The following is a 19,495-nucleotide window of genomic DNA, read 5'->3' on the forward strand; positions in this document are numbered from 1 at the left end:
TGGGTGCAGTTCAGCTACATTTAATTCATTATTTTAAAAAATGATGAATTTGAATGAAAATTCACATTTAGGGGAGAGTGGGGGACAAGCTAACACTTTTTGGGTTTTGTTGAATAATTTTAATTGTAATCATAATTGTATACAAGCAACATATAAATCTCTGCTACAAACTAACACTTGATCTTTGTTTTTAGCACCTACCATTCATGTACAATTCCACTGAAAATGATGGGAAGCGCAATGTTACAATTTAGCCCATGGGTGGGGTTAACTGTAACAGACAGGGGGTTTGTTGTAACACTTGTTAGAAAAGTCTGATAAACAAAGTTAATTTAATATAATTCTATGTTGCAAGAAACAAACATATTTTCAAACCACACTGCATGATATATTGTCTGTATTATATATTAGACAGACAGCTCAACTGATAGATTCACACACACACACACATCAAATTAGATATATAAAAACCTGCCATGAGACTATGTGTAAAACAATGACAAATGTATTTTTGTCCAGTGTAGGACAATAAATAAAAAACATCACTAATCAGTAAAATATGGCCCATTATTTCTGAATATTTACAGTTTTAACAACTGTTGTCAATTTCATTCATATACTTATGTAAAACCAAAATACTCACATCTGAAAGGTACTAATAAAGTAGATGAAAATCCCTGTTTTCAGAGGTTTTCTCTTTTTCATCTTAAAATCTGTGTAAACATATGGAACAAAAAGGCAAAATTTGCTTTATTTGTCTTTGTTTACTAAAGGTGGCTTAGTTGTAACACAGTGTAACAACTAATCCTGCAGTACAGAGGCTGTGCTTAGGCCTAACTAGCACTTGCTGTGAGCTTGTAGAAAACAAGATGGTGAGTAAAGTAATATAGGCTTGGATTGTATGATTTATACAGCAGTTTAGTAACCAAAAAAAATCTTTTTGCCTGCCCTGAAAACACTCTTTGGCACAGATCTCTTTAAAACACTGATGAATCACTCTGAATTTTTATAGGAGAACATGACTAGGAAATGTGGCAATGTGGCCAGAAGCACAAGCTGCTTGATCTTCTTATACAATGTAAAAAGTCTGTATTAAATTGTGCCCTGCGTTAGGTTGTTCCCCGCGCTCACCTAATTCGTAATTCCTTTTTTATTTAATTTTGCTTGGTTCTGTTAATGTCAACACTTGCTGTTATTACAGCTTTCATCAAAAATATTGCATGCTAGTTTTAAGTTGTTTGTTCTCTAGCCTTTATTGCATGTGGTCCATTTTGCTCTTGTAGAGGGCAGGGCTAGGAACTGCCCAGGGGTGTGTGGAGTGTGCATGAGTTTAGAGAGAGAGAGAGAGAAAGAGAGGGGAGAGAGGCATGAACTGAGTCAGAAAAGCTTTGCTTATGTACGGCGTGGCTGTGGCCAACAACAGCTGGAGAATAAAGTTCCACGGCTTGTGCAAAAGCTGTCTCTTTTAATAGCTTTGAATACTACAGTATTATATTTATTTGAGTGTATGTGAATAGCCTAATTCAACCTTCTACTAGGCACGTATAAGGTAAATAATACTGCTGATAGATCTATATTCTAATTTATTAATTATTTACTTCAGCCAATGACCTTACTCTATTTGGGGCTTCCAAAGTTTCAAAGGTTATACAAGAACATGTATAACGCATTCACATCTAAATCATCAGTGAACAAATGAAGATACGTCATCTTTGTAAATAGTTTTCTTTATTTCCTTATTAAATCAGAGGACTTTTAAGAGCTCTTGTGGGTTGTAGGGCTCGCTGTGGCTGGGCGAACACACTGCAGCTCTCTCACTGTAGCTCTCAACACCTTCAGCAGAGCACCAGAACTCGCTATCTCCTCTGGAGGGCGCTGTCACACAGGCAAACAAGCAGATAAATTATTGCATACGTCTGTGCTAGTTTTTAAAATTCATACTTATTAAATCTAATAGCACAGATTCTTCTTTTCAAATGAACATTATGTATAGGCTGGCGCACTATTATAACATGCACAGTCTACATATCTAGATATGCTTGATTAAATGAACTCTCACACATATACACAGATTTATTAACACACACAGATTCCTACCCTGGTCAGAGCTCGTATAAGCCTCTGCAGGATGGCATTTTCAGTTTGTGGACAGTGAGCCGTCACCTGACCCACACAGCCCAGCAAACAACACACAGTGCTACGCTGAGACTGAAACACATACGGATGTACAAACACACGGAAGAAGCGTAGTTTTGCTATTATGATTTGGTCATTTAAACCACTTTGTCTTCATCAGTTTTACAGTATCATATACATCTTACAGACAGGTAATAATCAACAATCAGTAAACATCTGATAATCAATAAAGATAGGTCTGTACAGAGTGTTGTTCAGGTCAGGCTCTCACCTTGTGCAGCGTTTTAAGGGGATTTTGACCAGGTGTGTTTGTACATAGCTTATCTACGTCATCTGCACTCAGAATGGGATCCTGTTAACACACACAGCACCAGTTTGAAAACAGCTTTTACAGTTACTTAGCAAAGCTGAACCAAGGTATCAATATTTCAAAAGCATGGTTCACCAAAAAAGCAAATTCACACTGTTTTCTGCTTACCCTAATGCAGTTGATTAGCCAAAACATGTTTGGTGTCTGAAGTTTATTTCTTTAGTTTTCCATTGGAGCTATGAAGCTAATGTAGCTAGCAAGTAATGAAACATTACATCTACATTACCCAAATATGTCACATAAATCTCTTCTATATTAGGCTTGTAGCTCTGCTGTAAGACACTAAATGTGTGTTGGCCAGTTAAGTATATTTAGGGTAAGTGAAAAATTGTGAACTTTTTTTTGTGAACTATTCCTTTCCTTTTTGTATAATACCGATTAGATACTGTGGCGTACTACTGAGTTTCTATACTAGCCCATTTGATTATTGACCTTTAGTTTTTCAAACCACGTCCACATCAGAGTACTCAGAACTTTTGGGTCTGTCTCCATGGCTAGCATGGCCCATCCATATGCATTGACATTCAGTTCATCCTGAGCAATAATAGAGAGTATACACACTGTTAGAAAACCCAGTCAGTGTTTACATTAGAAACAAAAGCCTCAAATAATTAACTATCTGTAGCTTCGCTTACTGCATAACTCATGTAATGAACAAAATCTGACCTGTAATTGTGCAGCCTTTTGCAGTATTTTGTCTCCTGGTGGATCTTGTTGAGCCATTGCTTCAGCAACCATTCTCGATGCTAATGATACTTTTCCTGATTCATGATTTTTGCAAAGCTTTGAAAGTAAAAAAAAGATGCACTGAGGTTAAATATAATGCAACAAAAAACAAACCTATTTCATGACATTGTCTGATATATACTGATATTTTACTTAATAAGCATCTTCAGTATCCACTGTTCTTTATTTGTCAGGGAATGCCTGTGGATGGCTCATGCACAAGTATAATATAAGAAATATATAATATAATAAAAATTTTTTTAAAAGATTGGTGGAACTGTTCTTTCAGAAATAAATGTAAGCTCACCTCTATAGTGGAGCTGAATTTTGGGAAAGGTTGAGCTTTCTTCATTGTGGACTTTGCCCTCTTAGCAGTGCTGCTGTCGTACAAGCGAGGACTTGATGGTGTGTATCTGTCTGGTGCACTACTGGATTCCTTCATCAAGATGTTGATGGCAGGATTTGTTGATCTCTGTTCTCTTAAATGAGTAATAGTTCCATTGCAGACTTTGCCATCATCTGTAAATGATGTGGAGCACTGTATGAACCCAAAATCCTGGAGAACAAAAGGACAAAACTCTGGTATGATTAAGAAATGAAAATGAGTTTGGGCAGAGTGTAAGTCAATCTGTACTCTTATTTTTAAGGGCCCATATCCTGGGAAAAAAAAAATTTCCTTATTTTTTAATTGTAAAATTTTGTGATGTATAATTCACTCTTCAGTCCACACAGCATATAAAAAGCCTGCTTTGAAGCGGCAGTTTTTTTAATGTTACAAAAAATAAATAAAACCACAAAAATAAAAGAAAAAATAGGACATGGGCCCTTTAATGTCTTACGCTGTAACATTGTTCCATAGCACAAAGCTACATTTTTTAAACATATAAACATGTAAAATGTCATTGGACACATCTGTTTATCTTTCTTTTGTTGTAATCTTGTTCATTTCCACCAGGTGTCCTTAGGGAGCCAGAGTCCAGCATGGTTTGCTGGTATGATTTTACTGTTCAAAAAACATTTAATGCAACTAATGCTTCATTATTGGTATAGCAGGTGTGTTGGAGCAGGGAAATCACTCAACAGTGCTGGACTCTGGACTCTAGACCAGGACCTGGTCTAATGCGGACGCCCTGATTTAAAGGATTCGATTTCTCACCTTATTCAGTGTAACTTTGCTGAGGTCTGACTCGCTGTAACTGCGCTTGTTCAGAAGGACTGCCCTCTTCCGCTCTAAGAATCCAAAAGGCTCATCCCATGAAGAGACAGAGCCTTCTCCCTCCGTCAGGACAGGCAGATACCTATGCAGCACCAGCGTGTCCCTTACATCCCCCTGGAGCGCTAAAATTGCCGCCTTCCTCTCTAGGTGAACTTGCACTTCTGGAGGACTGGGAGTTCCCTGTGCAATGGCTGTCAGCAAGCTGCACAGAATATGCAGGATCTTGGGGGTGTGTGCGAGGGAGCGGGCCTCTTCCCCGTGGAGCAGCAGGGCCTGGCGCTGGAGATACTGCCTCAGGCTGAAGGCTGCACCATGCCGCATGCTCAGGCATGGATACTGTGCTAACTGGGAGCCCAGTAGTCTGGCAAAGTCAAACACCAAATTGATCTGTGCACGGGTCTGAATTGACCGGGGCCTTTTGATTCGTACATAGTGAATGGCCTCGCTGGCACTGATTCTCAATGTGTAGATCAAGTAGCATGCAATCAACACTCCTGCAGGGTTACATAGGAGAGTAGAAATCATTATTTCCATATCCATATTGTTACACAGCTTACTATTAAACATGCTGGTGATTTCTTAACCTGGTAGTTCAAGGGGGGTCACGAGAGTGGTGCTACAAAAATATGACTTATCAAACAAGAGAAAATTATGTTGACAAGTGGACACAAGCTCTGCTGAATGGCTGCACTTACAGATAATGGAAGACAGTCTACTGTTGATTATGAATTTCTTTTGGGTGAGCTGAGGGAGGGTCTTGACTGACTGCTGAACTTGAAGCATTATTCCAGTGCCAGGCTAAAGATTTGTGGTTTGTGGCAAAGTGCTAACAGGCCCATTAAGTGAGCAGACTTATTATTTGATTAATCTTCTGTTATTTTTAATGTGTATACTGGTGGTGAGCAGGGGTGGATTGGCAAAATTGGGGGTCGAGAAATATTTTTAACCCCAAAAAAGGATCACACTGTGAAAAAAGGTTAAGAACCCCTGCTATAATTTATAGAATGTCTATTCTCCACAATGCACATTGTCACATTTTTGTATTGCAATAACAACACAATACACTTATAAACCCTATTGCTTACTTACTTAATTGTTTGTTTCTTAGGTCTGTGAGCCTAAAAAGACATGCTACAGCTGAATAGGTTCTCCATGTGAACTTGAAACTTGCCTGTTCTGCCCAGTCCAGCATGGCAGTGCACAGCCACTTTGCCTTCCTCCACAGAGAAGGCCAGGACTTTCACTGCGTCCAGCATCCCAATCATAGATGAAACGCCAAAATCAGTCATGCCAAAGTTATAGAAGTAAACTGAACAGAGAAGAGCAATAGCATAGGTCACTATAAAAAAGAGAATGTGTTTGTTATCATACATTTTCCAGACAAAAACGTGCTACATTTGTAGGAAAACCAAAGAAAAACAGGGCTACCCTAACTTTGTTAGTGCTTATTTCAAAAGCTGAATATTTCATTAAAAACTGACAAGGATAAATCATTTGTTTTTGTTTACTGAGGGAAAATTTAGAGTTAGGTTTAGGCTTAGATAATTCTTACCTATATAAAGTATAATACATATGGGACATACAGTCATATGCAAAACAGATCCTCCACAGGGAACATACTTAAATATGGCATTTTTCTGCTAATTTTAATGCACAATTTCTAAAAAATATTGCAAATACAAAATATTGCTTGAACTTTTGCATAGGCCACATTCTAGTTTTTTTTTTTCACCAGTATATTAAATTCAGCAGATAAACAGTAATTGTGCATTAGAATGTGCAGATGTGTGTTCTACGTAGAGAATGTGCTATTTTCACTTACAAAATCAACAAAACGCCAGAGATGCCTTTTTTTACACTTTCGCATATGACTGTATGTACAGTTCTGTATGCATGACATTGTATGAAACAAATCTCTCTGTTTGTGTGTGTGACTCACTCTGATTCTCCATGAAGATCTGTGGTGAATAGGTGAAACCACTGTCCGGCTCCAGGTCAGGGCCACAGTGATCATGTTCCCCGGGGAGCTGCATATTAATGATGGACTTAATATTTAACCTATGAGTGCACACACACACACACACACACACACACACAGATAAACACATATACAAAAAGTCATTACTTATTTTAATAAGCTTTAAATATTCACAGAGCATTTACCTCCCAGCCCCAAAAGTAAACTTATCATGAGAGCAGAATATGCATGTTTTTACTGTGTGCATTACGTTCCCAGCCAAAAACTTAAATCAGCAGTAAATATGATGAAAAACTCACTTTTTAAACTGTTCTAATATGTTGTATCTTTTAATGAGATCGGTAGATGGTCGTGCCATGGCAACAATGTCATCAGTCACCCTTGAAAAAAGTAAATATGGTAATTTACAGCATAGCCATTCTAATAACTAAACCTACAATATTATTGCCTTTTTTAAAGTACTCTTTATAGCATTTGACTTTAGTCTGAAAAACAGCAAAATAGCAGCCTCACCAGCTGGAGAAAAGGCCCTTAATGGCCTGTTGGCTGGGTCTCCAGCATGCAGGACCCTCATAGCGGCAGTCCCTCCCCCCACACGCCAGCAGGCAGATGATTTTAGGGGGAATAGCCTTTACCAGGTTCTCCCTGGCCTGGGAGTAAGAGGGCTTTGGCACTGGAACCAGTGGAGTCATAGTACAGAACAGAAGTGGATAAAGGCCAGGAGAATGGAGGTAGATGACAATTAGCAAGCTAATGATAGCAAGCTAAACTACAGGGCACAGGTTAGGTAAGACTGTGCAGTGCAAACTTAAAATTTATCAGCTGTTTGATGAGGAATGAGCAGTGATAACTACTTTAAAGCATTTCTGGAGGCTGAATTAGCTGAAGAGGAGAGAAAAATGGTTTCATGTTAGAGGTAGGATGACACTCACAGACTTGAATTAGCACTAGCACATAAAGATCCAGCCTTTCCCAAAAACTAATGCATGCAACTTTTGCAGCTACCAAATGTGGACTGTATGTGAACTACATTTACCAGCATTTGGAGATTCATTAAAATATCAGCAAAATTATTTGACCTTCATATTAAGCTTTGGACCTTTCTATATCATTATCTTATTAAATCATACAATAAATTTCAATAAAACACATATCTAACTTACCTGTCTTTCGTCCCATGTGTGTCGCTAAATGTGTGCAGTTTACATGCATGCATGAGGAATAAGTAAAGGTAATCCCACACTGCCATGCTGCAGGCGCATGTTTGGCTGACCTAGCTTCAAAGCTCTCTAATCCTTATTAACTCATAAACACATTAGGGCAAAGACATTCACAAATCATAGAAAGCCTAATTATATAACACGACCTGAGAACTCCCATATGTGTTCATCCGCCATTTTGAAGCCTTTAGACATGGTGTAATAACCTAATAAATATGTTGACTAATAAACATGACAGAAGATGATGAGTATTCATTTGTCGACTGATGACTCAGGAATTAGCCTGAGTAATCTTGTACCTCAGATTAAGAACATCTTTTTGTACCCAAATAAGCTGCCATACCATGCAGGTAGCTTTATTACCCAATGTAGCTCTGAGGTCATAACTGTTTATCATGATGGCTGGGCAGGCGCACACTTTGTACCAAATGGCTACATGTTTAATGCTCCACCACAAAGCAGTGTAGTCTCCTCACCTACAAAGGCTTTTGACTGTAACACAAAGACAGTAGAATTTATTCATATGAAGCATTTGAAGTACATTAATTTGTAAATTTGCAGATTAATGGTGATCTACTACAGATCCTCACCAGCAGGTACTATCTGGTGTTTTGCATGATGGACAAACCATGATAGTTTATTGTCCAGTGCACAAGCTCTCTTGCTTTGAATATACTATGCTCTTCCTGGATGTTGACTTTCACTATTTTGATGTCTTGCTAAAGCTATGCTAGTGCCAGTAATCAACATACACAAAGATTTAAATGGGACAGAAAACAAGTAAGTAATACCTGAAAATCTTTTAATGAGATTGGTGCCAAGTGGACATGCTAATTACATTTTTTTCATGTCACAAAATCACATTTTTTTCTTTCCTCCACAGGTCAAATTATATATTGCTCTTACCCACCAACTCTCCTCCTGAAGATCTACCCTCCTGCAGATTTCATCTGCAACTCAAATCTAACACACCTCATTCAGCTTATCAAGGACTTTTGAAGGCAATAATTAGGTTGGTCTACTGGGATCAATTAGAGTTGGAGTTGAAGTCTGTAGGAATGTAGATCTCCAGGATCAAGTTTGGTGGTCATACTGTCTGCTATCAAGCTTAGACCTTCTGACATCAGTCTTTCAACAGTAAATTACGTGATTTTTCTGTGATTATTGCAAAAAACAATCATGAAAATGTTTTCTCTGTCTGTTTTTTGTGATGGGATGGAGAAAACAATGAAATTTACAAAGGAAATATGGAGAAAACAACAAGTTATTAATGTTGAACAAAAGCAAAACTTACAACTAAAAGTTGAGGATTGTCTAATAAGAATATTCCTTAGCTCTTCTCCTATTGGGCAGGTATTTTTGTTTTTGTTTTTTGTTTTTGTGGCCTAAGTTATCATCCTAAGTGAGAATTCCTACTTTGTGAAGTACCCCTCTGCACCACACTGAACTCAGTTTACAAGAGGTTATATCTCCTGTGTTAGGGGTGTACTCCCTAGAGCTACTTGCTTAATTGTACCACCTGGTAACAGCTAAGAGGGGCACCTATATACGGAGGCCCACTGGTGACATCCCATATAAATGAAAATAATGCGTGGCCTTATTAACACTTGGGACCGAGATTCTAATGCGTGGCCACAACTTAATTATCTTGTTCCCACGCCTTACTAAGTCATGGCCGCGGATTATTTTTATTTATACAGGATGTCACCAGCGGGGCTCTGTACCTATACATTTTGCACCACTTAGGATTCTACTCTGTCCATTGCCCCAGGTTAGAAGTTGAGTTTCACCTCATGTATCCACATTTGACTCATCTTTTCTATTTGCGATACATTAATCATGCACTATGTTAATGTTGAACTTTGAAACAATATATATAAACACTTATTAGCAGGTTTCTGTCTCTACTACAAGGCACTGACTGTCATGGAAGAATCCTAGAATATTTTTTTATTCAAAGTGCATGTGGCTCACCCTTAGACAACTACGTTCTGCACAATATTTGCCATAAAAATCTGTTCAATTTCAGCTCTTTCATTCATTATGGATGAATACAGCATAATGCCTTAATCTCCTTTGCTAATGGAGACCCAAATACTAGTAAGGAAATTACAGAAAATGATCTGTGGCTTAAAAGGTTATTTTCATTTTTAATAGATATTACATCAAGAAAAAAAACAAGATACTGAGTCATGGATCTACTCTTTATGACAGCGTTGTAATACCAGACCCTCCATAGTTAACGTCAGTAAAGGACACAGACTCAAAACAAGCAAAGAAACAAAACATGTAATAGTAAATCTCAATGATGTGTGTTGCTAAACTGGTTTAACTGAGTTATGCCAGTGGGTTCTGTTCATGGGGAGGAAGAAGTGAGAAACACTGCGTTCATGCTGAAGGAAAAGTGCACAAAGAAAGAATAAATCTATTTTGTTTCTAAATGCGCTTGGTATGAATCTCAGAAATGTTTTGAAATTGTATGTTAACTGTTCACAGTAAGCATTAAATTAAGTCACAGTATGTGAAAGGTGTCATTTCAAAACACTATCTATTTGTAACACTTTTAGGGTATAATGAGTTTATGTAAATAAAGGCTGATGACTTCTGTCGAAAAATACTTTTCTATTTATCCAATAAACATAGTAATAACCATAATATAGCATAACTCTCAAAACTTCATATCATGAAAAAACATTTTTTTGAAAGTGGTCCATAATGTGTTTTGCGTCATCCATATGTGCTCTGCAGGTGTTTATTTAACACTGGTGTTACAACCAATAGTTTTAATGTGTAATTACAGTGTCTTAAAGGGTCCATACTATGGGAAGCCAAATCTAAAAAATTGATGTAGTATGTCCATACAGCTGAATTTAAGCTGAAGTTATAAAAAGGGTTTCAGTTCCAATGGCTTTGAATGAGGCACAATACAAGGCAGCCAATCAGAACAGAAGTCATTTACATATTACATACAGTTGTTTGCAAACGTTTGAACACCCTCAGTCAAATTACATGTTTTGTTGTTGCCAAGTGAAAATAAGTTAATACATCCTCTACAGAGAACACACTTTAATATGGCATTTTCCACAAATTTTAGTGCACAATTTCTGGTTTATCATACTGGAAAAAAATCATAAAGCATAAACAACAAAATAAAAAATGAAATCTAAAATATAAAATGTGTCATAACTTTTGCATAGCCAATTTTTTTTTCTTAACAAAATGCTTTCTTTAACAAACAAATGATATAATAATAAAATAATAATTGTGCATTCATAAATTCATAACAATAAAAATGTGCATTAAAATGTGCAGAAATGTCTTTTGGGGTGTGCACTAATTATCATTGTAATGTGGCCAGGGACACCCAAAATTTTGTTTTACAGCATGTTTAATTGTAAGGCATAAAGAGAGGTAGGAAGATGGTTTAACCTCTAAATCTACACAGATACCATTATAAGTGGACCTCACCTATGCCCGTGTAAAAAACATGCATATATATATATTACTTCTAATTTATTGCTAACTTTGACAAGTGAATTCTTGTCAAAAATTGTCAAAACACTGGAAATGTAGTATGACACAGCAAGAGGCACAAATGTTTATATAAAGTTTTTATCATGATTTAAAACAGATAAGATAAAGATTAGAAAGACACCTATACACTAAACTTCATCAGCACAGTCGAAACATAAAAAGAAAACAAAAGAGAAAAGGGAATTTCCTTGTGACCCCATCAGATGTCAGTCAGTTTAGAAGGAAGCTTCTCTCTGAGCATACACTGTAAAACAGAGGTACAGTCCTATGCAAAAGTTTGGGTGCCCCTGGTCAAATTACATACTTCTGCACATTTTAATGCATAATTACTATGTATTTGCTGAATTTAACAAACTGGGAAAAACACAAAATACAAAAGTAACGGCACATTTTGTATTTTATGTTTTGTTTTTTCCCCAAATTGTCAAACTCAGCACATAAATAGAAACTGTGCAAGAAAAATTGCCCAAATTTAAAAACATTTGAAAAAATACCAAATTTAAAAATGCCAAAAGGTCAATTCCATGTAGAGGGTGTACTATTTTCTTATTTTATTTTCATGTAGAAAATAATCAAAGCATGTAATTTGACCGGGGGTGTTCAGTCTTTTGCATACTGTCAAAAAAATCTCATGGAAACATCTAAACATCCACCTGTGTTTTAAAGTGTACAACCAGACCAGCCAACCTCTGATGGCCCTTTGGTCACATAACCAAGTCCAATACGGAATGACCAATAGTTTTTACAGGTTTTTTTTTTGTAATGATGTTTTTTAAAAAAAACATCATTAAACAAGTCTACAGTATTGTCTGTGGAACTGGAATCAAAATTATTATAAAAGAACATGTTACCAAAGTCCTTAAACATTGACAGTCCTTAAATAACAAGAGAAAATAACATATAGTTCAGTAGTAGTTCATAACTCCATACTGATATTAGACAATGTAAAATACACAATAATCGTGTAAAGAGGAGATGCTCTCTACCAGACTTGGCTCTTTACTGGTCAAATGAACAGCTTGGGCCCATTTTTACATTTTTTACAAATTAGGCTTGTCTATTTTCCCTAATATTTTTCTCTAAGTAGATTTTCATTATTAAGGGAATCAGAGAGGTTTTATAGCATTATAGAAAAACTGTAACATGGTAGATATTTAAATAATAATTGTATGAAATCTGAGTGAGCTACACTGTTAAAAATGAGAGGTCGGCTCAACTCAAAATGATATAGTTTACATGGCTTTTCTTGAGTTGACTCAACTTGAGTGACACAAGAGTTCACCCAACTCAAACTTCTTAATTGAGTCAAAAGTTCCCTTCATTTTTTAGTTCTGCATCTCAGTTAGGTGAATAAAATGAACTTGTTTTTTTATATTGAACTCCCCCACTAGCCAGGACTCTTTCCATCACACAATCCTGCTAGACATTTTTCCTCTTGGATACGTACTTACAGATGGCCACTGCATTGCTGGGGCTCAAATTCACAACCTCCTGTTGGGGTGACGGCTTAGTCCACTGCACCACTCAGAAACACATGAAGCAACTCAAATTTTGTGTCTACAAATGTTTAACACTGGAGAAAATATCTGTTTTAACTTTAAAGCATGGTATTGTCTCCTGTGGTGCAGCTGTCTAATAATTCATCCCAACATCAAGAGATTGTGAGTTTGAATCCCAGCAATACCATAGCTGTCCATATCCAGAAGCCCAAGAGGAAAATATGCCAGATAGGACTGTGTGATAGAAGGAGTGCCAGCTAGTGGGAAGGTTGAGTGAAAAAAGGCAAATTCAGTTTTGTTTATCTAACTGAGTTGCAAACCTACAAACAGTAACTGGGAATTTTTAACTCAACTAAGAAGTTTGAGTTATGTGAACTTTGGGGTCCTCAAGCTGAGTTAACTCACGAAAAGCCATGTAATCAGTTACTATATCATTTTAAGTTGGGCAGATTACAGTTTTGCAATGAATAAATTCTGAGTCAGATCATTTATCTGTGGAGAATATACAAGCCCATCTTATTGGCTACTTTCAGCCTTCACAGTTCTCTGTGGTACATATACTGCCCTTAGAACAGTCTGTCACTGCACTGTTTATTCTTTATTATTTTCTGTGTGTATTATTCTTAACAAATACATAGTTTCTATACGTAGATACTATTAGGTATCCGTTCTTTGTTGGCCAGTTGGTGGCCTTCTGAACAGAATGGCCCCATTGTTGTTACATTAGTAACAAATTAGGCTTGTCTATTTTCCCTGATGATTTCCCTAAATAGATTTTAAAGAATTACAAAGGAGATTTCAAAACATTTTAAATTATTGACATGTGTAAGTCTTTACAAATGCATAGGTTCATTAGTTTTGTTGATTCACTGACATGCAGGCCTAGCAATATAGTTACAAATTTGTACAGTTTTTACAATATATTTTTGGTTTCCAATGGAATACAGACAGTTTTCAAATGAGATCATTCATCTGTGGAGAATATACAAGCCCATCTCACTGGCTCTTAGCTTTTCCAGTTCTCTGTAGTACATTCAACAGCGCACATTGTGCTTAAGCAGGCTCAGGCAAACCAGGCCTAGCACCGCATGCAAATCTGACAGTGGCGTTCTGTCAGGATCACGGGACCCATGAGTTCCCTCTCAACCATCAACAATCAACACGTTGCTAAACAGCAAATGTGTATTGTTTGCCTATTGGTTCCGTTCCCGTGGTCTGCCCTTGGCAGCAGACCATCAGCCATCTTCTTCATCATCGTCATCGTCACTGTCTTCATCATCACCATCTTCACCATCCTCATCCTTCCCCGTCATTGCCTACAAACAAATATTAGATCAGCGCTTGCTGAAAACTTGATGTTTATGGAAAAATATTGGCAAATGTAAAGAACTTGAAAAGGAACAGGGCCAAAAACAAATGTTAAAACATAATCAGTAGGAAATGAAACCCAGTCGCCCTTTATAATAATTCCTATAAATATTTAATGAGATTAAGTAATGGTCAGCCTGATCTGACTAAGATTTACAGACAGCAGAGCACAGGGAATTCTGAAGGGGAAACACATCAAAACATAAAGGACAGATTTTTTCTCTGTTTACTTTCTTTATTTTTGTCCCACCACTTATGCTTATTTAACAGAAAGTGCTATTATTTCAGGATAAATCAAAAAACATGCTTATGAACAGATTTTAAGATGTTGTTTTATATCCTATCCATATTGTGTAAACATGCAATCCAAAATGTTTAAGTATGCAGTAAAATTCTTCACTTTAGTGTTTTATTGTTAGCTACAGTGAGTAAATCTACACTTATTTTGTTAAATAGGTGTACTTATGCAAATATGGACAAATATATATTCATAGTTTTCACCCATTTCATCTATACATATTTTGATTTGTTCAAGAGCATTGTAAAAATCATAAGAATATTTCATAATAATTAGAGTATAAAGAGTATTTTTTTTTATAAAAATAAAGTCATTATGCATGTCTGCACAATAACAAAGGTGCCTTATTTGTACAGACAGGCTAGAATGAATCAGCAATTTCAGTACATGAAACATATTTGTGATGAAATGTAAAACTCACCGTTATGGTTGTTTGTCTACGACTCAGATACCATTTGTCTTGTGTTCCAGCAGAGAAATGAGGCTAAGGCCCAGAGCAGGTTCAAAAGAGAAAGTTTGAAATGAAACACACAGAGAGCGTCTCCTCCTTTTAGACTGTAACACTGGAAACCACCTACATTCCAAATAACCAAGCAAAACAGGGTGGTTCTCTGTCATCATAGCAACAAAACCAGCTCTAGTTTCGAGAGGGTGTTTCCACACAAAGGAAAGGGAAAGGGAAAGTTCTTTTTGTTTTTGCACAATTTTATCTTATTTACCTGTTGTAAAATGCAGGGCAGTGTTAACTAGACAATGTCACAGTTTGTGTTGTTTTGGCTTGGCACTCTGGTAAACATTTAAAATCAATTTAAAATCAAACAATGATATTGTGCAGAATGTCTGTGTTAATTTAAAGACGTATTCCAGCATAGATAATTGATTAACTGTTAAAACCGTAATCTGCAACTTAATCCAACAGAATAGTATATCATAACATCATATTGTTAATTTCTGTTACTTTTGTGTTATATGTGTTTTTAAAGATGAGAAAAATCTCACGTTTAGCAAACTGGCCAAATCTAAGTGGAGCAGTATAATAATAACAAGAGATGACTTTTGTAGAGTGTAAATTGTGAGAATTATCACTCTGTATGTCAACTGGTTAAAACGTGCATGCCTAAAATGACGACGAAGCTGTTCACAAGGAGAAGCTCAAATAACTTCATTGAAAGGGAGGAAACCCCCACTAGCAGGATCTCTCAAATGCATGTATGCTAGCAGACACAAATTGTGAGTATATGAAGTACCTGACTGAAACCACACATACAGTGCTGTAGTGTTGTGGCTGGCTTTGCAGTGTTTCTGAAGTTGCATGTGTTTTCTCTATTTGCAGTGCGATTTTCATGGGATTGTGCATTGGGTCTTGTCGGCCAGCATAGAGATCTAAGCTGTTAAAATGCTTTCGTACACTTCAGAATTCATGGGAATAATATCTGTTTCTCAGACAGATTTTGGCATTCGTTGAACATTATAAAATAAACAAGCGGTAGCAGTAATGCTAACCAATCAGCTGCTAAAAAACAGTGCACTTCCTATTGTCCACTACAGGCCCTCTAAGCCCTGCAGCATAGCTGGAGGTCATGACGTAGTGAGACATAGGAGGTCCAAGACAGACCTGAAGATCCGCCCTGCCCAAAGATAATTTCTTGAATAATATGAAGATTTACAATTGGAGTACATTGTGTGACCATCCATATGCTATTAGATGTTACAGGTGGCTTTAAATGCATGTCATGGGTCAAAAGTGTGTGTTTTTGGTCAAAACATCTCTTTTTATATATATATATTTTAGGTGGAAATACTAAACCTACTAGTGTGGCTATGCTGTGAGTCAGCAATTGTAGAGGACTCTCTCAAAATGCATTTATGGTTTGTAATGTTCTGGTTAATGCTTCTATTTCCATTTGTGTTGGGCTCCACCAGAGAATTGAGGCTACGGTCCAGAGCAGGTTTTTAATGAGCAGGTTTTTATATGAGGTTTATATGAAACTCATAGAGACACACTGCCTCCTCCCTTTAGACTTCAACTCTGGAAACCACCTATATTCCCTCAAGTCAGTGTGGTTCTCTAGCAACTGCTTTTTTTAAGCATAAGATAGGACAGAGAGGATAGGTCAGAGTCTCCTTTCTCAATGACCTTGTTTTTTACTTTCAGTTCTGCGTTCTGTTGTGGTTTCTGAGTAAAAGAAACAGGATGTTGGTCACAAGCCATTTCATTTCTGCCTAGCATTTTTCTCTTCTTTTCGTTCATTTATTCTCCCTTTTTTGTTGGTTTATCTTCTTAAAACAAAATAAATATTCTGTGATCATTAAAATTGTATTCACCATGAGAAATCTGGAATGACTTTGAGATTTCTTGGTTGAAATACTGCAACTTTACCCACTGCTGTCATCAAACTACCACTTTGTGCTTGAAATGTGCACAGAACACTTCCTCCTTCCATCTGCATTTTTTTCTCTGTCTGTTTAACTGTTTCAACACTGACAGCACTTATTAGGAAAATGAGATGATAACACTTATCAGTTAACACTTCCAAAAACAATTATCAATATAATTTATTACAATTTTTATAGCTCTAATTATGTCCAATCCCAGAGAGATTTTTGTATGGATATAATAAGTGTTTAGTCATGGTGACACGATTAACAGTTAAGCATGAAAATATGAAAATATGCATTGTCTCTGACCCAAAACAAACTAGGATTAATTTTAAAAATAACACACAACACCACGGAATATGTTTGACATGTTTTTGCAATTTTTATTTTATTTTAGTTTTTTATCGGAAAAATGCACTCAGCCTTGAACAACAAAACAGAAAAGAAAAAAAAGGGTTGTTGTTTGTTTTACAGCAGGCCATCCCCATTACCTGCCAACCAAGCAACAGACAACCAGAAGCCGACCAAAAGGGAAAAGGGAAAGGGTGAACTTGTCGGCTTTTGTTTTGTGGTTGGTTGCTTCTAGAGTCGTGTGCTTCGTTGGCAGGTCAGAGTAGACCTGGCGCTGTCCACTGCAGGCCCCTGAACCATGACCAGTGACTCCATGTGGTGTCCATCCCGTCCTCATGACAGGAGGCCACAACGCAGTGCTCACTAGAACAGGCAGAGGACCCGAGTGCCCGAAACCCTTGGCAGTTGGGTTCTCCTCCTCATCTCCTCCACAAATCTGTAGAGACGAGACATCCATTTAAGCTATACATCATCATAGCCTTGTTAGACTACACATCAATACACAGAGGGTTTCTGATTTAATTGGATTTATTTCATTTTATGTTTTATTTTGTATCAGTATATAAATTATGCGCTCATCATTTCATATTAATGTGATACTAAGAAACAGTTGACCTGAGTTTAGTCGAGTAATATGTGTCAAATACATATGGTTAAGGTCACTTACAAGATAAAAAGCAAGCAGTGGGCTACATGCCCCAGAAATCCTTAAGAAGTACCCAGGTTGACCAGAGTTCAGGTGGCCTGATGATGATAATGATGAGTTATCGTTATTGTGATTTATTATTGAGAAAGTCCTATACATATTACACATAACCAAAGCAAAAAGAAGTAAAATAACAGGGGCACTCACCACACAGGCGTCAGGAACCTGCAGGCTGAACCGCACTCCGCCAACTCTCTCCAGCTACTTCAGCAGACGAGTCTGTAGGATAGAAGAGACCGATCCCCTCTCTCCACTCTCTATTTAACCTCTCCATCCTCCCGCCCACAGCCTACATCACAGGGGGAGGTAGATGGCACAATGCCAAGGCCAACTGTCTAAGTTTCGTTTTCCACTCCTCCCTAAGTTTCGCTTAGCTTACTAACAAGCGTATCTTCAATCTTTGGTCCATTATTGGAGCACTAAGCCTGAATTCACCTACTTTAAGGTGCGCCCATTGCTGGCACAGGTGTGCAAGTGCACACACACAGATGGCGAAATATGTTTTAAGATTAATACCTCAATAATATTCCAAGATCCAGTTTCCCAGACTCAGATAAAGCCTTATCCCAGACTAAAAGGAATTTTTGATGGTGATTCCACACTGGTACTGCAGTTTAGTCCAAGGCTTTAACCATGGTTAGAAAACCAGACCTATGAGTTAAAAAATTACTTAAAAAAGTAAAAAAAAAAAATAAATTTAATACACGTACTGAATAACACAGCTATAAATTAAAACTAAAAATGCAAGGATATATATATATATATATATATATATATATATATATATATATATATATATATACACACACACACACAGTGCACTCCACAAATATAATGCAGTCATGCAGACCATACAAAAATGCAGATACAGGCTAGCAGCTTCAGATAATGTTCACAACAACCATTAGAAGGGGAAAAAATGTGATCTCAGTGATTTTGATGCTGGTCTGAGTATTTCTATAACTGCTTTTCCTCCTCCTGGGATTTTCATGCACAACTGTTTCTAGAGTTCATTTAGGATGATGCAATAATAGAAAAACATTCAGTGAGCAGCAGTTCTGTGGATGGAAACACTTGGTTGAGGAGAGAGGTCAACAGAGAATGACCAGCCTGGTTCAAGCTGACAGAAAGGCTACAGTAACTCAGATGACCACTGTAGTGAGCAGAAAAGCATCTCTGAATGCACAACACATCAAACCGTGCAGTGGATGGGCTACAACAGGCTGCAGTGGGTACAGGCTCACCAAAACTAGACAGTTGAAGACTGGAAAAATCTTGAATGAATCTTGATTTCTGCTGAGGTACACAGATGGTAGGGTCAGAATTTGGCATCAACAGCATGAATCCATAGGCTCAACCTGCCTTGTGTCAACAGAATGTTTTCTTCGCACACTTGGGCCCGTTAATACCACTCAAATCATTGCTTGAATGCCACAACCTATTTGAGTATTGTTGCTGACCACGTGCATCCCTTCATGGCCACAATTTACCTTTTTCTAACAGCTACTTCTAGTATGATAATGCACCATGTCCCATAGCAAAAGTAGTCTTAAACTGGTTTCATGAACATTACAATGAGTTCCACATTCTTCAGTAGGCTTTCAAGTCACTGGATCTGAATCCAATAAAACACTCACTGGGATGTGGTAGAAAGGGAGATTCGGAGCATGTGTTTGTGTTGTTGAAATTCTTATTTTCAGGATGGACTCAGTGA

The 19,495-nt window shown here is 37.2% G+C and overlaps 1 protein-coding gene and 2 long non-coding RNA genes across 3 annotated transcripts; all 3 read right to left on the reverse strand.

Moving 5' to 3' along the window:
- Positions 1–1,755: 1,755 nt before the first annotated feature.
- zgc:77752 (uncharacterized protein LOC393862 homolog) lies at positions 1,756–7,124 on the reverse strand. The gene is made up of 11 exons (XM_036585568.1): positions 6,940–7,124; positions 6,726–6,806; positions 6,388–6,506; positions 5,620–5,757; positions 4,389–4,942; positions 3,540–3,788; positions 3,173–3,289; positions 2,939–3,040; positions 2,408–2,488; positions 2,098–2,208; positions 1,756–1,875 (listed from the first exon to the last, which is right to left on the reverse strand). The coding sequence occupies exons 1-11, from the start codon at positions 7,116–7,118 to the stop codon at positions 1,756–1,758; spliced, it is 1,851 nt and encodes a 616-aa protein (XP_036441461.1). The 5' UTR covers positions 7,119–7,124.
- Positions 7,125–11,940: 4,816 nt separating this feature from the next.
- Positions 11,941–14,933, reverse strand: LOC118818423. The gene is made up of 2 exons (XR_005008077.1): positions 14,767–14,933; positions 11,941–13,995 (listed from the first exon to the last, which is right to left on the reverse strand). It is a non-coding gene; the product is annotated as an uncharacterized LOC118818423 (long non-coding RNA).
- Positions 14,934–17,082: 2,149 nt separating this feature from the next.
- On the reverse strand, positions 17,083–18,062 carry LOC118818230. The gene is made up of 3 exons (XR_005008068.1): positions 17,929–18,062; positions 17,743–17,819; positions 17,083–17,511 (listed from the first exon to the last, which is right to left on the reverse strand). It is a non-coding gene; the product is annotated as an uncharacterized LOC118818230 (long non-coding RNA).
- Positions 18,063–19,495: the final 1,433 nt, after the last annotated feature.

The sequence above is a fragment of the Colossoma macropomum genome, unplaced genomic scaffold, assembly GCF_904425465.1.
Source record: "Colossoma macropomum unplaced genomic scaffold, Colossoma_macropomum, whole genome shotgun sequence".
NCBI classification, from domain to species: Eukaryota; Metazoa; Chordata; class Actinopteri; order Characiformes; family Serrasalmidae; genus Colossoma; species Colossoma macropomum.